This window comes from Vigna unguiculata, chromosome 11 (genome assembly GCF_004118075.2).
Source record: "Vigna unguiculata cultivar IT97K-499-35 chromosome 11, ASM411807v1, whole genome shotgun sequence".
Taxonomy (NCBI): Eukaryota; Viridiplantae; Streptophyta; class Magnoliopsida; order Fabales; family Fabaceae; genus Vigna; species Vigna unguiculata.
This window is the reverse complement of record NC_040289.1, coordinates 32,931,754-32,950,425: the sequence shown is the minus strand read 5'-3', so window position 1 is coordinate 32,950,425 and position 18,672 is coordinate 32,931,754. Positions and strand designations below refer to the sequence as shown.

The window sequence follows — 18,672 nt, the reverse complement described above, 5'->3', positions numbered from 1 at the left end:
CCAAATTATTGGTGCGAGCATATATGGAGCGTCTTTTGGGACACAATTGCCTTTGAAATTTCTGAGTAGTCTTTTGTAAAACAGCTGCCCTCTTTAGTTATGTTTTATGGCGGTGTGCCTTAGTTTTCTTTTCTAGTACCTAATATATTTATTGATAATTGTATTCAGTATATTCTTATATATTGTCGTTACGTGCTCTAAAATATTATAATTATGTAATATTTTATTTATTAAAAGTATTATATTTAAATGGGATGCCATAATATAAAATTATAATTATGTAATATTTTATTTATTAAAAGTATTATATTTAAATGGGATGCCATAATATAAAATTACATGAATCAAAATATATCGTAGTAAAACCAGTTTAAAATAAAAAATATTTGACATTAAATAAATATTAAAATTAAGTAAACACTTTTGGTATTTTTTTAAATGTCACGTTATAGTGAGTAATTACATTAATATATAAATTAATTTTAATTTATAAAAAATATAGTTCTTATCCTTTCTTTTTCTTTAAAGAATATATTCATGAAGAATATATATATATATATATATATTTTGCTTCCTGAACCTCCAGCCCATAGTCATGAAAACACTAAAGTATCCTTCATAGAGATGGCAAACAAACCCGTTCTCGTGGGTATTGCCCGAACCCGTCTCCGTTTTGACGAGGAATCCCCGCATTGACTGGATATGGGTATGGGTATGAAATCCCCGACTTTTTTAATTGGGTATGGGGATGGGTATGAGAATGTACATATCCCGCCATAATACCCGTCTCCGTTTAAGTTATTAAAATATTCATAATTAATTAATTAACTAACTAACTAACTAACTATATATATATATATATATATATATATATATAATTTTTTATTTCTTCTAATTATTTAGTTTGTCATGAAACTCATTCGCATCTCAATTATATTTTTCATCTTATCATAAAATCTATGTAATTATGTTAAAAAGATGTATGTCAATTAAAATGCTTTTATGTCTCACATTTGAATATTTCTATTATTTTTTAATATTTTTATTTATTATATATTTTCCTCTCACAATGAGAATGTTTAATACTCTCAATTTAATTATTTAATAGCACAAACCTTTCGTTTACTAGGTAATATAAAAAAAATCTTTTACTTATTATTATTAGTTTTTGTTTCATTTGAAGAACTCTTTTGTTTCGCTAAAATAATTTTTGTTATTTATCAACCATTTAGTATATATGTTGATATTTGAAAAGTTTTCTTAGATCTCTAAGATATTTTTCAACTTATCATACCCTTAATTATACATTGTTTTCCTTTGTGTGATTTCTTTCAATAGTCTCTCAAATTGTTTATCAACATTTATTAATTTTTTAATATTTTTATTTGTTGTTTATCTAATTATTTTTTATTTTCTAACTCATTATCAATCATACTGTAATTTTTTTCACTATAATTTTATAAATAACTTTTATTTACTACAATATAAAAATTTAATGTAATTGTCATGAATATTTTTTTATTACCATCCAACATAATTGAAGTTCAAAAGATACAATATCTATGTTAAAATTGTATTATTATGATTATTATTTAATCTTCGTATCATTTTAATCAAGTAATGTATTATAACTTTTATTAGTGTATAAAAAAAGATTCATTAGAATTTAAAAGATTGAAGTAAACAAAAATTTAAAATATATTTTTAATTTGAATATTTATTTTCCTTTTATATTTTTTAAAAGTTATTTTTAAATTTTATCAACTATGTTTCATTAATGTTTGCAAATATAATAAATGTGTTGGTTTTTGTGAGATCCAGGAAATTCATAAAATAAATAATTAAAAGAATATAAGAAATGAAGGGTTGGGACTACCTTAAGAGAGTTCTTTGATAAATCCTAGACAAGAAACAACGTGAACCCAAGTGGTTTAGAGCACTTAATTAGGTTGAAGGGAATTGGGTTCAAGTCCTGAGCGTGTCATTAGTAGATTTATTTAATTTTGTTTTACTTTGCTACTATATTGTGAATGGGAAAGTATGATTTAAGTTCATACGAATGAGTGAATTAGTTTGGTGGTTGTTCATGAACTTGGTAGTTGGGAGGTCGTTAGGTTTTTGCCAAAGGAGTGTGTTAACGGGAGAGGGAGGTGAGGGGAGCTGTTCATATGTGTTATTGTATTTTTTTCTGTTCTGGAATGCCTCTATGGTTTGATGATTGTATTTTACCCATTTTGTGCTCAAACTCGTAAGTTCTTGGCAAAAATTCCCAGAATCGCCTGGCGGCTAAGAGTGCTCTGCCAGGCGACGCAACGTTTCTTAGCATTTTTTGGGTTCTGTGATGAACCGCCTGGCGGTCTTGGAGGACCCGCCAGGCGGCATGCACTGGAGCTACATAATCTGACCTGTTTTTGATGTTTTTGGAATGTGATCGGACTGTTGCACTTGTATGATACAAATAATTTGTCATTGATGTGATTAGGGATTGGTGTATGAGAATTTGATAGATATGGGGTCGAGTGCAAACCCATGAGACCTATGGAGTGCGTGCGAATGCTGTTGTGATATGTGTAACTTGGTAATAAAATAATAAAGAAGCTTTAAATCAGTTGTATAAAAATTGAACATTTCGTGGCGATTGTATGGATACATGAAGTGAATCGGTGATGAGGAATTTAATTGGGAAAAACTAGGGATAATAGGTTCTGTAGGGGCGAGGGAACCTGAACGGGTTCTGGAAACACTGATGCACCGCCCGACGGTCCCTGATGTACCGCCAGGCGATCCCGAGCTGCCAGCAGCATTTTGGCATGTCCAGTGAGTGGTGCACAGAGGGGAATCAAAGATTTAAGTGATGGGTGTTAGAATGTTTTATGAATATAAAAATGGGGGTCCTTGTGCGAGTAAGGGTTATCTAATGGGATGGGTTGATGCATGAACTATATTATGTGGACTTGAGATAATTGAATGAGTGTTCTGGCAGGACTGATTTGGTACCATTGTGTGCGTGTTCAGAATGCTAGTGTGATGTTGTGCTTTTACGAAATATATGATATATATTGATAATGGTTAAAGTGTCATATTGATTTGATATGGAGCATGTGAATGAATTGAGTGGTGAGTATCGCTATAAATTATCTGTTGGGGATGTACGGTATGGAAGTAATGTCTTTGTAAATAAATGGGGTAGTATTGATAATGGCATTCGGGTCATAATATTGCATGTGCAAGTCGGGATGCTTGTTAATTTGATGCTTGATGTTTGTAGTGTCGTAAATGCTTGAAATTGGTGATCTGGATGTAAGATTAAGTGATTGGATATGTTAGAAAATCCTTGGAAGTGCTTAAACCAGTAGGGGAGTGTCTTTACTGGTGTGGCGCCCGGCAGTGGAAGAAGCCCCGCCAGGCGGCCTGGAGTGTGTTTCGCCTAGCGGTCTCTAGAGGGGCGCTAGGCGAGAGTGTAGTGGCAGGGGTCCTTTGCAGATGGATTTGCATGGACGTTTTCTTTCCTTTTCTCAGTAGCTTGGTCAGGGATATGCTGGATTGGTTACGAGCGGGGAGGTTCGTAACGGAGTTGTGAGATGCGTGATTGATGCGGGCGGGGTCTTACAGTATCTGTTGTACTCTTGTGTGGGGATACGAGCGGGTAGGTTCGTATGTTCCGAGCTCACACCTGAGGCTACTATGAGCGGGGAGGTTCATAGTAGGTGTTCACGCATGTTGGACTACGAGCGGGCAGGTTCATAGAGTTGGACTACGGGCGGGGAGGTCCGTAGAGTTGGACCACGAGCGGGTAGGTTCGTGGGAGCATGATAATCCCTAAGGACCAAGGTTGTAGTTGAATCTTTCTCATATAGGTTATGAGATTGGAAGTATGTTGTGATAACAAGTGTACCAAACTAAAATTAATTAAATTAGGTTGAGTAAGGGACAATTTATTTTATCTTATGATTGTATTGTGTTTTTTGTCAGCTCACCCTTTCTTGTTTGTGTGTTTATGTTTGGCGATGATCACGTGACTTGTTACGTGGGAGCAAACGTGAATTCAGGTGATCATGCTGATGCTTAGCGACAGAGCGGGGCTACCGATGGGGGATTCTCTTTATGTTATGTTTTCCTATATTTTTGTAATAGACATTATGACGTTTTATCCATTATGAGCTTGTAATAAAGATGAGACAATATGAATGGATTATAACGAGACAAATTTTAAATTTCTCGCGCTTGGGAATTTATTATAATGTTTGAATTTCATAAAGTATATTTTGTGAAAATAAATTTTATCTAGTAATATCCATCTGGGGTGTTACAGTTTTCATGAAATTTTATTTGGTATTATAATCTAAAATGTAAATAACTATAATTTATTTTAAACTTTTATTATGACTATTATTTGTTCTTTGTATCATTTTGATCAAATGATGTATTATAACTTTTATTAGTGTATAAAAAAGAGATTCATTAGAATTTAAAAGATTGAAGTAAACAAACATTTAAAATATATTTTAATTTGAATATTTGTTTTCCTTTTATATTTTTAAAATATATTTTTAAATTTTATCAACTAGGTTTCATTAATGTTTGTAAATTTAATAAATGTGTTGGTTGGTTCTCATGAAATTTTATTTGGTATTATAATCTAAAATATAAACAATTATAATTTATTTTAGACTTTTATTATGATTATTATTTGTTCTTTACATTATTTGATCAAATGATGTATTATGACTTTTATTAGTATATAAAAAGATATTCATTAGAATTTAAAATATTGAAGTAAACAAACATTTAAAATATATCTTAATTTGAATATTTGTTTTCCTTTTATATTTTTTAAAAAATATTTTTAAATTTTATTAACTATGTTTCATTAATATTTACAAATTTAATAATTATTTTAGTTTTCATGAAATTTTATTTGGTATTATAATATAAAATATAAACAATTATAATTTATTTTAAAGTATTTGATATCGAAGAAACAACCATCATTCTAATATTGAATATTTGATAATATTATGTTTTCTTTACCATAATTTTTTATTATTTTATAAAAATTAATTAAAATTAATATTAAAGTAGTAAAAATTGTCTATGGGTATGAGTACGAGATTATACCCTTTACCTGATGGGGATAAGACAAAACTTTGATACCCGTTGGGTTTGGATATGGAGATAAGGATAAATTTATTTTACGGAGATGGGTATGGAATAATAAAACTCGTGCCCACCCTCCCACGTTACCATCCCTAATCCTTCACCAGTGCATCAGACCACCACCACCGTTAGTACGTCGTTGCTGTTGCACAGGAAGAAGAACAGATAAACGTGAAAAAAAAAGGGCATTCAATAACGTATTTAATGCGTTTCGGAAAACTCTGTATGGAACATAATGTATTTAAAAAACTTACTCCAGAATATTGCATTTGAAAAATATATTCCAGAAATTCTATTTTAAAAAGTTTTTGTGAGAATATATTTCATGCATCGAAAATTTTGAAAAGTTTAATTTAAAAATATTTCAAAAACATGTAATTAAAAAATTATTGTTGAGGAGGATAAAATTGTTATTTTGAAAATTGGGAGAGTGCACGAAGAAATTATGGCGTGTAGGAAGTTAAAGCCATATATATATATATATATATATATATATATATATATATATATATATATATATATATATATATATATATATATATATATATTTTGTTAGGTTTAGTCCTAGACTTTGGGCTTAGTTCCATTTGGGCTATTATTTCCCGCACTACCACAATTATTAAGTGCATAATCACAATATTTAGGAAAAAATCCAAAACACCCTTTTATCACACCTCACCATCACTATCACAGTTTCTACCATCGTCGCACTGCTACGGTAGAGGAAGAGACGGAGAATGCTGCAAAAGAAGAATAAGAAAGAAAATGCATAGAAAAGCACTCATTTTGAAAAGTTTTTTCGGTACGTATTTCATCATGTGTTTCGGAAAACTCTCTTACGAAATAAGAACATATTTCAGGTATGGTTATTTCAGAAAACTCATTCTGGAGTCATTTTATAAGTTCCGTAAAGTTCTTTTTCAAAAACTGCATTCTGCAATATCTATTCCAAAACACATTTTATACGTTTCAAAATTCTATTTTGGATCAGATTCTGAAAATTTTCTAGAAATTTTGTTTCTAAAAACATTGTTCCACGAATATTGTTCCAAAAATTCCATAAAACTTATTTCGGAAAACTTTAAAAAGATATAATCCAAAAGTCATTTTTCCGAAAGGTAAAATGATAATTTTAAAAGTTTGAGACAGATTGCAAAAAACTTGTGGAGACACAGGAAATAAAAGATTTGCATTTTGTGGGCAATTATTTTGGGCTTTAGTTCCAATATCGAAATGGGCAAGAAAAAGAAAACTAAGCTTGTTGTGGAAAACTCTAGGCAGTTGCTTTCTGCACCCCGTAAATTTTCCAAAATGACCGTTTTATTCTTCCACATTATCAATTCCTGAACAAGATTTCTAGAATATCCGAAATAATATTTTTCAGAATGAAATTTTAAATAACAAAAGTTTTGAAACAAGATTTTTGAAATAAAATTTTCAAAACGGGTGAAATACACTCTGGATTGAACAAATTTTCTAAAACACATAATACTTTCCGGAATGGATTTTCCGTAAAACGCTAAGTGTGTTCTGGAAAAAATTCTCCGAAAAACTTGAAATATTTTTTCGAAAAAAGAAATCATGAATGAGTTCTCGTAAAAAAAATATTTTCTTCTGCAGTAGCGGTTTGGTGGAGATGACAGAGTAGTGATGTGATGCACTGGCGAAGAATATTTAAGTATTTTCCTTATATTGTGTTGGTGCAGAAAGGAATTTTGATGGGATGCAGAAACTCAGATCTTTACTTCGTTTAATTTTAGTATATTAATTTAAGCATGAAAAAAAATAGTTTATTTGCCAAAGTAAATAATAAGGATAAGTTGATTTTAAAAGTTTTGAATAACTAGAAATAAAACTCTCAATTCTAGGATAATTTTTAAACAGCTAACAAATAAAATATATATTTTAAATCAAGATAAAATGTTTTTCAACTCCCTTTAAGGTCACAATTAATTTTAGTTCCTTCATTTGAAAACTATGGCTTTGGTTTTTGTATTTAGATTTCACCCTCAACCTAACAAGAGATCAAACTCATCATACTTCGAAAAAATAAGTAGATCAATTTTTTTTTTTTTTTAAATACAAAGAATATATCAGAGAGCTCAAATATATTCGTTTTTAAAATTCTATGTAACAATTGGCTTTGATGACTACCGTTTTCTCGTACTAAACCTGTTTTAAAAAACTGAAATTACTATATTATCTATTTGTATGATAAGATAAAATAAATATATATTCAGAAATATTAAAGCAACTTTAATCACAAGAGTAAATATTGCTATTAAATTATTGTGTTCATTGAGTTTATTGGCAAGAATGTTTCAGACTACTTATATATAAAAAAAAAGAATATTGAAAAAAATAAAATTTACTTAAAAAAGACTCTACACTTGGAGATCGGTCTCTATATAAATGAGAGCTTATTTTGTACAAACAAATAGAAATACAAATTATCAATATATCATATAATGTTTAGATTAGAGTTGATAAGGGGTTGATCGGGACGAGTAATACCTATTCATTATTTGTTCCGCCTAAAAAAATTGTCATTCTACTCCCTCTATTACTTGTTGGGTACATAAAAGAATATTAGTGAACTTTTTTTATATTCGCGTGTATATATATATATATATATATATATATATATATATATATATATATATATATATATATATATATATATCCTAGAACTTTTTTTGTTTAAATAACTTTGAATTTCTTTTTAAATTTTATTGGATTTTCTTTTATTAAGTGTTTTGTTGATTGCTTTTATTATTAGTAAAATGATTTATTTGTATTTTAATATATTTTTTAACATGTGGATCAATTTATTTATTTTTCTCTAATTTACCTAATTTTTTGTCAATTCATTGTTAAAAAAATGAGTTAGTTGGTGACTTATAAAATATTAAAAAGTGAATAGACAAATAGTTAATAAATTAAAATGAAATGATAAAAATAATTTCTAATATTATTTCTAATAAAATCAAACGACAAGATATTATTATATATGAAAATACAAAATTTTGTCAACATGTAGAACATTCTTAATAAAAATTAAAATTAAAATACCTAAATTTATAATATTCTTAAAATTTAAATAATTTTTCTAAAAGAAAGTAATTATTATAAATAATAAAAGTCAAGGAAGATGGGATGACGTGGTAACCATTTTGGTTTTGAAATGCGTAACTTCATTTTGTACTTCGTTTCGAATGTGGTACGACATCTTTTTAAGTAATGTCATTCATCATGATTGCTTTAAGTAATGTGAAAGTCAAAATATAAAATTCAGGTAATTATTGTTGCATGTTGCTTTTTCTTTCACTATTTTTATATTATTCATAGAAATTATTTTAAATTCAATTTCAAAACTAAATTTTATAACTTTAATTGTACGGTAATTACACTTTCTAGTAATATAATTTCTTTATCATGAAGATATTCCAATTAAAATAAGCATTTTGTAGGTTTCTAAATTATTAAAAATCACAATGGAATGAAAGGAAATTAAGTTAGGGTTTATAATGGCGACTTACTAGTTACAATGGGGGACAAGATGATGATTCAACACGCAACTAAGCAAGGTGCAAAGTATTACGTTTTCCATTTTGCTGCTTTGCTTTTATTTTTTACTTTTTATTTTTCATCGTTCAAAATATTTATTATATCTAATTTCTCTAATTAGTAAGATTTATTTATAAAGATGAATTTATAACATTTTTTTTTCAGCCACACAAGCTTGAAATTGGATTTCTAATCAGATATCTAAATACGTAATTGCAAATCAACTATATGAAAAAAGCTTTCATATATTACATGTTAGTGTCTTGTATTTAATTCAATTTCAATATTTATTTTTGATATCAAAAATTGAGTCTCGATTTTATTTAAAATCACATAATATTGACCCTTCCCATAATATAAGACTTGTTCGATTTATTCAAATCAACCGGATACAAACTTAAAAATTAGTTGAATTCAATTTACTTACCAATAAAAATAAATAAAATATAAAATGTGTTTTATTTTATGAAAATTCATAAAAAATAACATACTTTTTATAATATTTATTTAAATAGACAAATTAAGTTAAAACATGTAAAATGTATTAATAATTTAGTTTATATTTCATGTGAATATTAAATTTTTTTAGAAGAATTAAATTTATAAATAAGCTAACAAAAGAAAATATATACTTTTAAAATGTTAAAATTTTTAAATTATACCAAGGACGTTACATTATTTTTAGTATTTTGTTTTTCCTTTAAGAGGTAAGTTGGTTTTTCTGGTCAATAGTAAACTTGATTGTCATTTTGATCAAAACTTTAAAAAAATTATAAGTTTAAAATAAGTATATTTTTAAATTTAAATTAAAAATTAATTTTTAAAAAATTATTTAATATGAATATATAAGTTATAGTTAAACTTAATTGCTAATTTTGTCATATTTTAAGCAAGGAAACCATTGTCTAATTTTAAACAAGATTGTGACTAAAAAAAATATATGGACTAAATTAAATACAAGAGTGACACTTGGTATTGACACTAACAGGTGACACTGATATTATCACGTGATACTAATATTGACCGATCATACTTACGCTAACATATGACATTGATATTGTCGGATGACGTTCATAATACCATAGTAACAATGACACATAATTTAAAAAAAAAAAAAACTAAAATGAAAAACTTAAAGAAAATAAAAATAAAAATATTACGAACATGATTTATAAAGACGACGACACGTTAATTTCAATGTAAATATATTTAAAAGAATAAAAATTTAATTGAGAAAAAAATATAAAATTTCATTTGAGTCAAATAAAAATATTACAAGCAAAATGAATTAATGTCACTACGATCAAATTAGAATTAAAAGAATAATTTTAATAAATTGTACCTCAAAATTTATTTTTATAAAATTAAGTAAGATTTAACCTATTTTCTAACCATGTAAATAATGTGACTTAAAAATCATTATTTCGGATTAATGGTACTTGTTACAGATAGATGATAAGCATAGGAGATTATTCATGAAGAAGTGATATCTGCTATAACTAATCAAAAAGGGTTATAAATAAAGCACTTTTGTTTGAGTTTTGAAAAAGTTGTAGCAGTAGAAAGTTATGGTGGAAGACACCTCAAAACCCACTTTTTTGTCTTACACACTGTTTCTGCTTTTTCACCCTTTAGCATGTTCATTCTGTGGTTTCTATGGACTCTCAACGCACTTTCTATTTAAAAATAGAATTGAAAATTGTTACTCATAACATAACCTAACGTGAATCCTCACTCATCCTTCCTTAATTATTACAAAATTAAATAACTCTCCCCATTGACTAGTCACCACTTTGTTTTTCTAAAATTTATTAAATATTTTGTTTCTTTATAAATCATTAGGCATGGTATTAAATTCAAACAAAAGTGCAACCACTAAATTTTCAATCTATTCTTTTAACGCACATTTTTATCATAAATTATAAATTATATATAAAATTATGAAAGAGACTCGGTACATAATAAATAAAGATGCAAATTAATTAATCCAAGTTATATACTAGGTTTCTTTGAAGACGTACTTTTACTTTTAGTTAATCTAAATCACCTCTATCTAGCCAAATCCTGCGTTTAATTAGGTTCTTCAGTATAAATATTTTGTACAATAGTTGAAACTTGGAAGAATTAAACCTTCGTGGTTCAAAATGTAAAGGCTTCTAATAATTGTGTTTAGTTTTCAATTCTTCATGACATAAAATAATTAAGAAATAATAATAAACAACTGTGCACATGTAAATTGACAAGATAAAAAAGAAAATAAAAACAAATGGAAATTCAATTAAACTAAACAAATTTCTAAACCTGATCCAAAAATACATGTTAGCAACACATATTGTGGAAAATTATCAGACCATTGTGGACATTTTCCGGCAAATAATATTGTTCCAAAATATATTAATCCAAATGAATTTGGATAGATATTATTTCTCCAATTTCTTTCCATCTTCATTTGACTCTTCTGGTTCTATAGTGATTAAAATTTCAATAGAATTTGGAGTTGTCGAATTTTGAAATGGTTTAAAAAAGTATGTTAGGGGTTAGGAAAAGAGAATTTGGACTAATTAAGATGGGAATTTAATGGAGCAAATTACCACCTCAATATGATTGATATGGTGACACAAATTTTACCAAATTTGGTTCTCAAATCAAAACAGGTTAAGTGGGATGAGGAAAGGTGAGTTAATAGGTTGCAAATTTCAATTTGGCCTGCTAATTTTTTTTTGCTTTGGGTTAGTGTGTCAACCAGATCATGACTCATTTTGTCACTTCTAGATAAACCACAACTCTATGAGTGAATTTTTTATGTAAATATAGCTCTTTTAACACAATTCTCATATTCACGTGGGTGTAGTCAAACTCCTATTATTGATCTTGTTATCTAAATTTTATGGTAGTGTGTCTCTCACTTATTTGGGAGCAATTACAGCCTTATATACAAGTTTTTAATGTAATTTATATATCTAGATATGTTCAAAACCTTGAAAACATTTGATCTTATGTTCTTAAGATTTTTAGCTTGACATCGTGCTAAAAATGCTTTATAGTTCTACTCTTCGTCTTTTGTATCTTTAACTCAATCTCCCACCTGAAGCCTTAATAACTTAACCTTACATTTTAATTATTTTGATCTTGATCTCATTTCTTGAGTATATTTGACTTGACCTCATACCTTAAGTACTTTTAGCTCAATCTCGTCTCTTGAACCTTTTTAATTTAACTTCACATCAAGTATTTCTAATCTAACTCCACCTTGAACATCTTTAGTTTGATTTCACACCTTAAGTATCTCTAATTTAGTTTAGTTCATTTAGGATCTTTAATAGCATTGCACCTTTAATAGCAGGCTGTAGAAAATTACTGACGAACAATGCCATCGATAATTACCGAATTATCCGTCAGTAAAATTAGCTACGACCCTTTTACCGACGGATTTCAGCCCGTCAAAAATCTATCGGAAAAAATAGATTACCAACGGATATTTGTTGTTATTGGCAGATTTCGACCGTCGGTAATACCTTTTTTTTTTGTAGTGAAATGGTATAAAGGAAGGAAAATGAATTTTTAACAATTAAATTTTGACATTTTTCTCTTACAATATGAGGTGACATCTTCTAAATGATTTTCTATTTTTTTATTTTTTCATTTCTCTATATTTCAAAACCACTTAGAAGATGTCACCCCAAGTTATAAAACAAAGTTATCAAAATTTAGTCATTAAAATATCATATATTTCCTCAAACAAAACTACTTACAAGCGATAATATCACCAACAATAACGGCCTTGCAAAGCTCAACTAGAATTAACATTTTCAAAATGCTCCAATATGCTATAAAATATGTAAAAAAAAAAATCATCATGCTAAATTTTACAAAACTTGAAGATCATTCTAAGTTAAACAAAACAAGAGTTACTGAAGTTGTTTAAAGCTCTTTGATCTCCTTTAAATATTAACTATCGCGCCTGTGTGTATGTATTTTTTAAATATGCATGATATTATAGTAGTAGGTGATATTATTATAATGTTATTAAGTTAATATATATATTAAAATTATATTTATTAAAAATAAATTGAAATATATCAGAACAAATAAAAGAATAACCATTGATAAATAAAGAAGAAGAGAAGAAGCAGAGACATATGATTTTATATAAAAAGTTTGTAAAAGTAACGGTCAATTTTTAAAAATTTAATAAATTATTATATTTAAAGGGTAAAATCGATATTTTGAAAAGTGGACACAAAAAGGAAAATTCCCTTTATACATTGTTACAGATTAAACAAAATAAATAAACCAAGCATCATTTTAATTCATTCTACTCAGAATTATGAGTTTGGAAGGTTTCTATACCTACTACATTACATTGAGATTAGTTAGTTATCTTATAAATAAATTATCTTCTTATAATTAATTATTATCTTATACATTTGCTTACTTAGCTATTTTTTTAGAGAAAATAAAACTCAATATTATATTTAATGTATACGTCATCAAAATAGAACGTTTAAGAGGTAAATGTTTATTTCTAATATATTACACTGAACTACAACTATTTGATATCACCTAATAATGTAATAAAAAAAATTATATAACTAATTAAAAGATCATCTCATAAAATCTTAAAATCTTATTACGAGCCTACAGAACAAATAGAATGACTGTAATAAAGGGACTAATTTAAGGTGTATACAATACCATGTTTGAAGAGAGTATATATTATATCAAATATACAAAACTACCTTGTATTTTTTACATATATAAATTTGAAATTAAAGGACATCCACTTACAATTAAATAAGATAAAAAAAATGAAAAAGTAGCATAATTATTAAATTTAAATATAAGTGTCTGCATAATAATTTAAATTTAAAATCTGGTGAAAGGCGATGAACACCGTTACTAGTGATATGTGTGTGCGCATATCTCTGCCTGTGAATAGTGTGCGTGCGTACATGTAACAGCTTTTTTCTTATTTGTTTTTCTTAGTCAGTGTCTCAGTGCTCTTTTGCTGTCAAATAAATTTTACATTTATAGTTGAATTATTTTATCTAGTATTTTAACATTATTGAGAAAATTACGTAAAAGGTATAAAAGTTGTGGTGAGAGATGGAGAATAAAAGATCAATTTCCAGAAATATAAAATACTGTAGAAGTGAAAACAAAAATATAAGCAAGAAGTTTTTATATTCTACTTTTTTTTTAATGGTTGAGAAAATTTGGTGCAGATATTTTTGAAGAGTCTAGAATATACATGTTCCTTCTTCTATGATGCATGATTATATAGAGGTTGGATAATGTTTGATGAATAATGGCCACAATTATGCAGGTAATGAAAAATCATCTCCACCATAGCTAATTGACTAGATAACCATGATAAGTGCTTGCTATGGTATATTACATCCATAAGAAAAGTAAATATTCACTATTTAGGGGTTTATTTTTGGTAAAGAAATTTCGCAAGAAGAAGCATTGCCATAATTGCAGTGTAATATGACACTATATATATTGGTTGGTGAAAGCAATTTATCTTTTTCATTGAATTAATGGGACGGTGAAAAAGCATGAACCCACTAATTAGATCTCTCCACTTTCTTTCCAACTGAGACGAAGTAACCTGTCATATGCCATAGATACTCATCACCATACCTATCAGCATGTAGCCACAATTAAAATAATCCTCATTAGATTAATCATGATAAGTGCTTAATTACTGAAATATGGGATTTCGGAGTTATCGAGATACTTATATTCACACTTAAATTTTAAATAACATGATACTTAACTTTTTCATCGTATTTATTTAGTTAACATGTAACTCTCACGCATGTGATTTCAAAAGTTTATCAGTCTTCTTTTGTAGATGATGTTCCAAGAGAAAATGGAGAGTGATTAATTAACAGATTAAAATTCAGAAGGCAAAAATAATGAGAATGGTGGTCATAAATGAATTGAAATCCAGATTACAAATTTGACATTATTGTACATAAGATACCCCTCACGGTTTAGAAAACATAAGGGTATGCCTTCAAAACACTCTATAAGGTGCAATTAATGCACCATTATTTTCTGTTGTGAATAAGATGAAGCAATGATATATTATTACAATCTTTACGTGTGCTAATTGTCAAACTCAAACTACGTTTGATTTTTCATTATCTGACACAGCTAGTGCTGACTCCTCAATTAGAATAACGACTTGGAGATTATCAGTTTTGGGAACTGCTTCATCACATTCACAGTGTGAAGATTGTGATGGTACTTTAGGTGATTTATCTGTATCTACAACCTCAAAACCTGTGAGGGTGGCAAGATTATTCACCGAATCTGCTATTTTCTCTGTGATTTCCACGATATCAATCAGTAGTGAAGCCACTGTTGCAGCTGGTATGAGTGATAAAAGGTCAGTTTCTTTCCTTGAACATGATTGGAGCAATGACTTGAGGCTCTTCAATGCAGCTTTTGCGTTTGCAACATGTGTGTCTGAAGAAGAAGGCCTAGTCATTGTTCTAATCGATGATCCTAGTTCCTTAAAGGCTTTGCTAGATTCCAAACTCATTTCTGAGCATAACTCTTGGATGGTGGAACGAAAATCCTGGGACCCCTACAATTGTTGAGACAAGTAACATGTCAATTTAACAAAGTTTTTACATTAAAATACATGCAAACTCATTTGGTTGTAAAAATAGAATCACAATAGTTAAAGTTGCAATTATTTATTTGTGTTGTCACAGATGAAAAAATTATTACATGGTTCATAATACTTTTATATCAAAGTCACGTGACATATAATTGAATATTGCAGGTGGGTTTTATATATCAGGTAAAAAGATTGATCAAGTTTCAGGCTATTATGTAATAACTTTTCTCTTTACATGCTAATACTGTTTAATGATATTTTAGTGTTAGAATGATGATGAATATATACTTTGATATCTGAATTAATGTGTGCATCTAGAGCTTCCATTCGATATGCACATTGGCGAGAAAGAGCACCAATCTTGAGGTATAGGTCCCAAGGGTGACGAAATCTAAACTTTCCATGACCTGGCTCCCATTTTGCAAAATTTGCCTGCATAATAAAGAAAGTAAATTAGATGAGACATGTGCATGCATGAGATTTTCATTTGGGTGAAGGAATATATACAAAGAACACTCACCAAAGAGTCATCTATGCTTTTAGAATTGAGAACCTTTTTATAACCTTCCAAAAATGATTTGTCTTTAGAATCTCCTTTGCTGTCTTCAGATTCTCCTTCTTGTGGTTGGTTAAAGTATTCATGTACAAAAGCTGTTAAACACATACATAACAAGTGTCATGCATGATTATTTCAAGGTAAACTATATGTAACTTCATCCACATGCAATAACTTGTACTATGTAGCTAACCTTCCAAGAAATCGCCAAGTATTTCGAGCTTGTGAGCAATGGAATAGTGAAACTCTTCACCAGCCCACACAGGGCAAACAAAAATGGAAATCATCACACAAGCTGAACCCCCTATGAATATGGTTGAAAGCCTCTTGTGTGCCATTTCCAACACTTCAACTTCTCGAAAACCAGACACGGATATCAAAGAGAATGTCAAGATGAATATAAGCATCCCATAATCATATCTTGCCTTCACCTTCGGAAAAAACCTTATAAACGATGCTATGGCAGCTGCAAAACAAACAAACAAAAAAAAAACATCAAAACAATTGTACTATATAAATGGCTTCACCAAGAGCCGTATTCTGTTGCCTTTTTTGTTTTCTTAAAGCATCATCGTCATTGTTGTTCTTTGTTTTGTTTATTATTAAGTAAATAACTTGTTGGTTATTTTTTCACCTTGCACAAAGACAAATGCACCAATCAATATTGGTTCCCCTGTTGCTCCAGAAAGGCTGGCTAAGTAATGAGCACCAACACCAAGAGCACCAGCTGCCAATGTTGCAATTGTCCTATTCAAACCTTTTCCTAAAGTGGCTCCTAAAAATGTGCCATAAATTACAAATACAATGGTTATTTTATCTGTGGAACAATTGAAAACAAAACAAAACAAAACAAAACCAAACATGGGTTTTGTATATTACGATGATTGGTTAAAATATGAACTTACCGACTGTGTACTCAAAAACTACCACTACAGTCATCACAGCCCACATTGCTGATAGACCAAAGTTCTCATATAGTGGTTGATAGTAATAGAAAAGAGAAACCAGTGAGATTGCAAGCCCCACTTTTAGTGAATGAATAACTTTTCTAGGATCATCTTGGGCTATCTCTTTTGTTAATCTACAAATTCCCAACACCTTCTTCTTAAGAACTTGTGGCAAGGCCAATACTCGACCAACCACTCCTGATTTCTCCTGGTTTGTGTTTGGAGATGACATCTCTCTTGAAAGAAAACAACAAGCAACGAGGAACAAAGATAGATATGATGCTGTTGTTGCTTAATTAGGTTCTACACTAGCCACCTTCCATGTTTATTTATAGAGTGAGAGGGGCAAGAGAAAGCACCTGATTCAGACTTTGGAGAATGATGTTTTAAAGCAAATAATAAACATTAGTTAGTGGCTTAATGCGCTTAATAGTTGTACGGTGAGAGTACAAAGACTATCCAAATACAAAAAGGGTTTTTGAAGTGTGTAAGGTGGAAAAAAAAGGTAGGAGAATTGACATGGACCCTTAATAAAGAAAAGAAATAGATTGGTGCTATGCGACAAAAGTTGACAATAATGGTGCATTTTAGACGTGTGTGGATTGTGTTACATGGTGCAAGTAGCCCACAAGCTTAGAATTGCAAAAAAACTGATGGCTGGAGACACTTGGCTTGAGTCAGGTAGGTGAAACAAGAAATATTGCACCCACTTGGATGCATTCAAGTGGTGAAAACTGGAAAATGTTATTGGAGTACAGCTTTTAAGTGGTAAAAAAGTTTGTATGTGATGACTGTAGCTAGCTGTAGTCTTTTTTGTCAAAGAAAGAATATGATATGTACAAGGAATTGAGTAGGAGCTAGAGTTTTAACAATTAAGATAAGTTTTTGTTTTTTTTTGGAGGTTATTAATGGATCATGGCTTGAAGTCATAATTGTGTTCAATCTTCTTGGAAAAACAGACACATGCAGAGGCCAATAACATCAGATGGAAGTTAACATGAGTTTGTAATTAAGGACATGGCCATCCATGTGTAATTATTTGGGACTTGGTATCATTTTCAACTGTTGAAGTTCGTGTTATAGAACATCAGTGATAGTAAGGCAAAGGTTCTGATGAAAAGGACTAGTCGGTGGTGATTCAATGGAATTTATGAGACGGGGATTTTATCTGTATCTTGGAATGTCATTGTTCGTGGAAGCCGGAAGGTAGGTCCAAATGTAATTAATGGTAATAGTGAGCACGCAGTTGCAAACAATTATTCTCAATCAGAAGTTGCTAATTATGTAACGAAATCGTGTGTGGATGATGATGCCCTTTTAAACGAAAAGATTCATTAACCCCAAAATTCAACTCACCACTTCAAATTTAAAGTCTGTCTTCTTTCTTATACATGGATGATGCAGTTTTATCCTTCAACTGTCATTTTGTATCTACGATGCAATGATGTAATTTTATCCTTCAACTTTGTATTCTTATACAGACGGAAGATAAGTTGGAAGTCTCACCTTAGATACAAATAAAAAAATGACTAAATAGAAGAATTTATAAAATTTTTATTTTAAAGTTTTCGGTTACAAATGACGTCCTAATTTTTTATAGAAAAATGATTTTTTGACAACTAAATTTTGACAATTTTCTCTTACAGTTTAAGGTGGCATTTTTTAAGTGACTTTCAATTTTTTCGTTTTCTTATTTCTCTGTATTCCAACACCACTTAGAAGTGTCACCTCATGTTGTAAGAAAAAGTTGTCATAATTTAGTTGTCAAAATATCTTTGTTCTTTACTTAAAAGAAAATGATTTTTTGA

The 18,672-nt window shown here is 29.1% G+C and overlaps 1 protein-coding gene across 1 annotated transcript; it reads right to left on the bottom strand.

Moving 5' to 3' along the window:
- Positions 1–14,646: 14,646 nt before the first annotated feature.
- LOC114169074 (aluminum-activated malate transporter 2) lies at positions 14,647–17,200 on the bottom strand. The gene is made up of 6 exons (XM_028054093.1): positions 16,823–17,200; positions 16,552–16,692; positions 16,111–16,383; positions 15,882–16,012; positions 15,650–15,793; positions 14,647–15,325 (listed from the first exon to the last, which is right to left on the bottom strand). Exons 1-6 carry the CDS (start codon positions 17,094–17,096, stop codon positions 14,855–14,857), a joined length of 1,434 nt encoding a protein of 477 aa, XP_027909894.1. The 5' UTR covers positions 17,097–17,200; the 3' UTR covers positions 14,647–14,854.
- Positions 17,201–18,672: the final 1,472 nt, after the last annotated feature.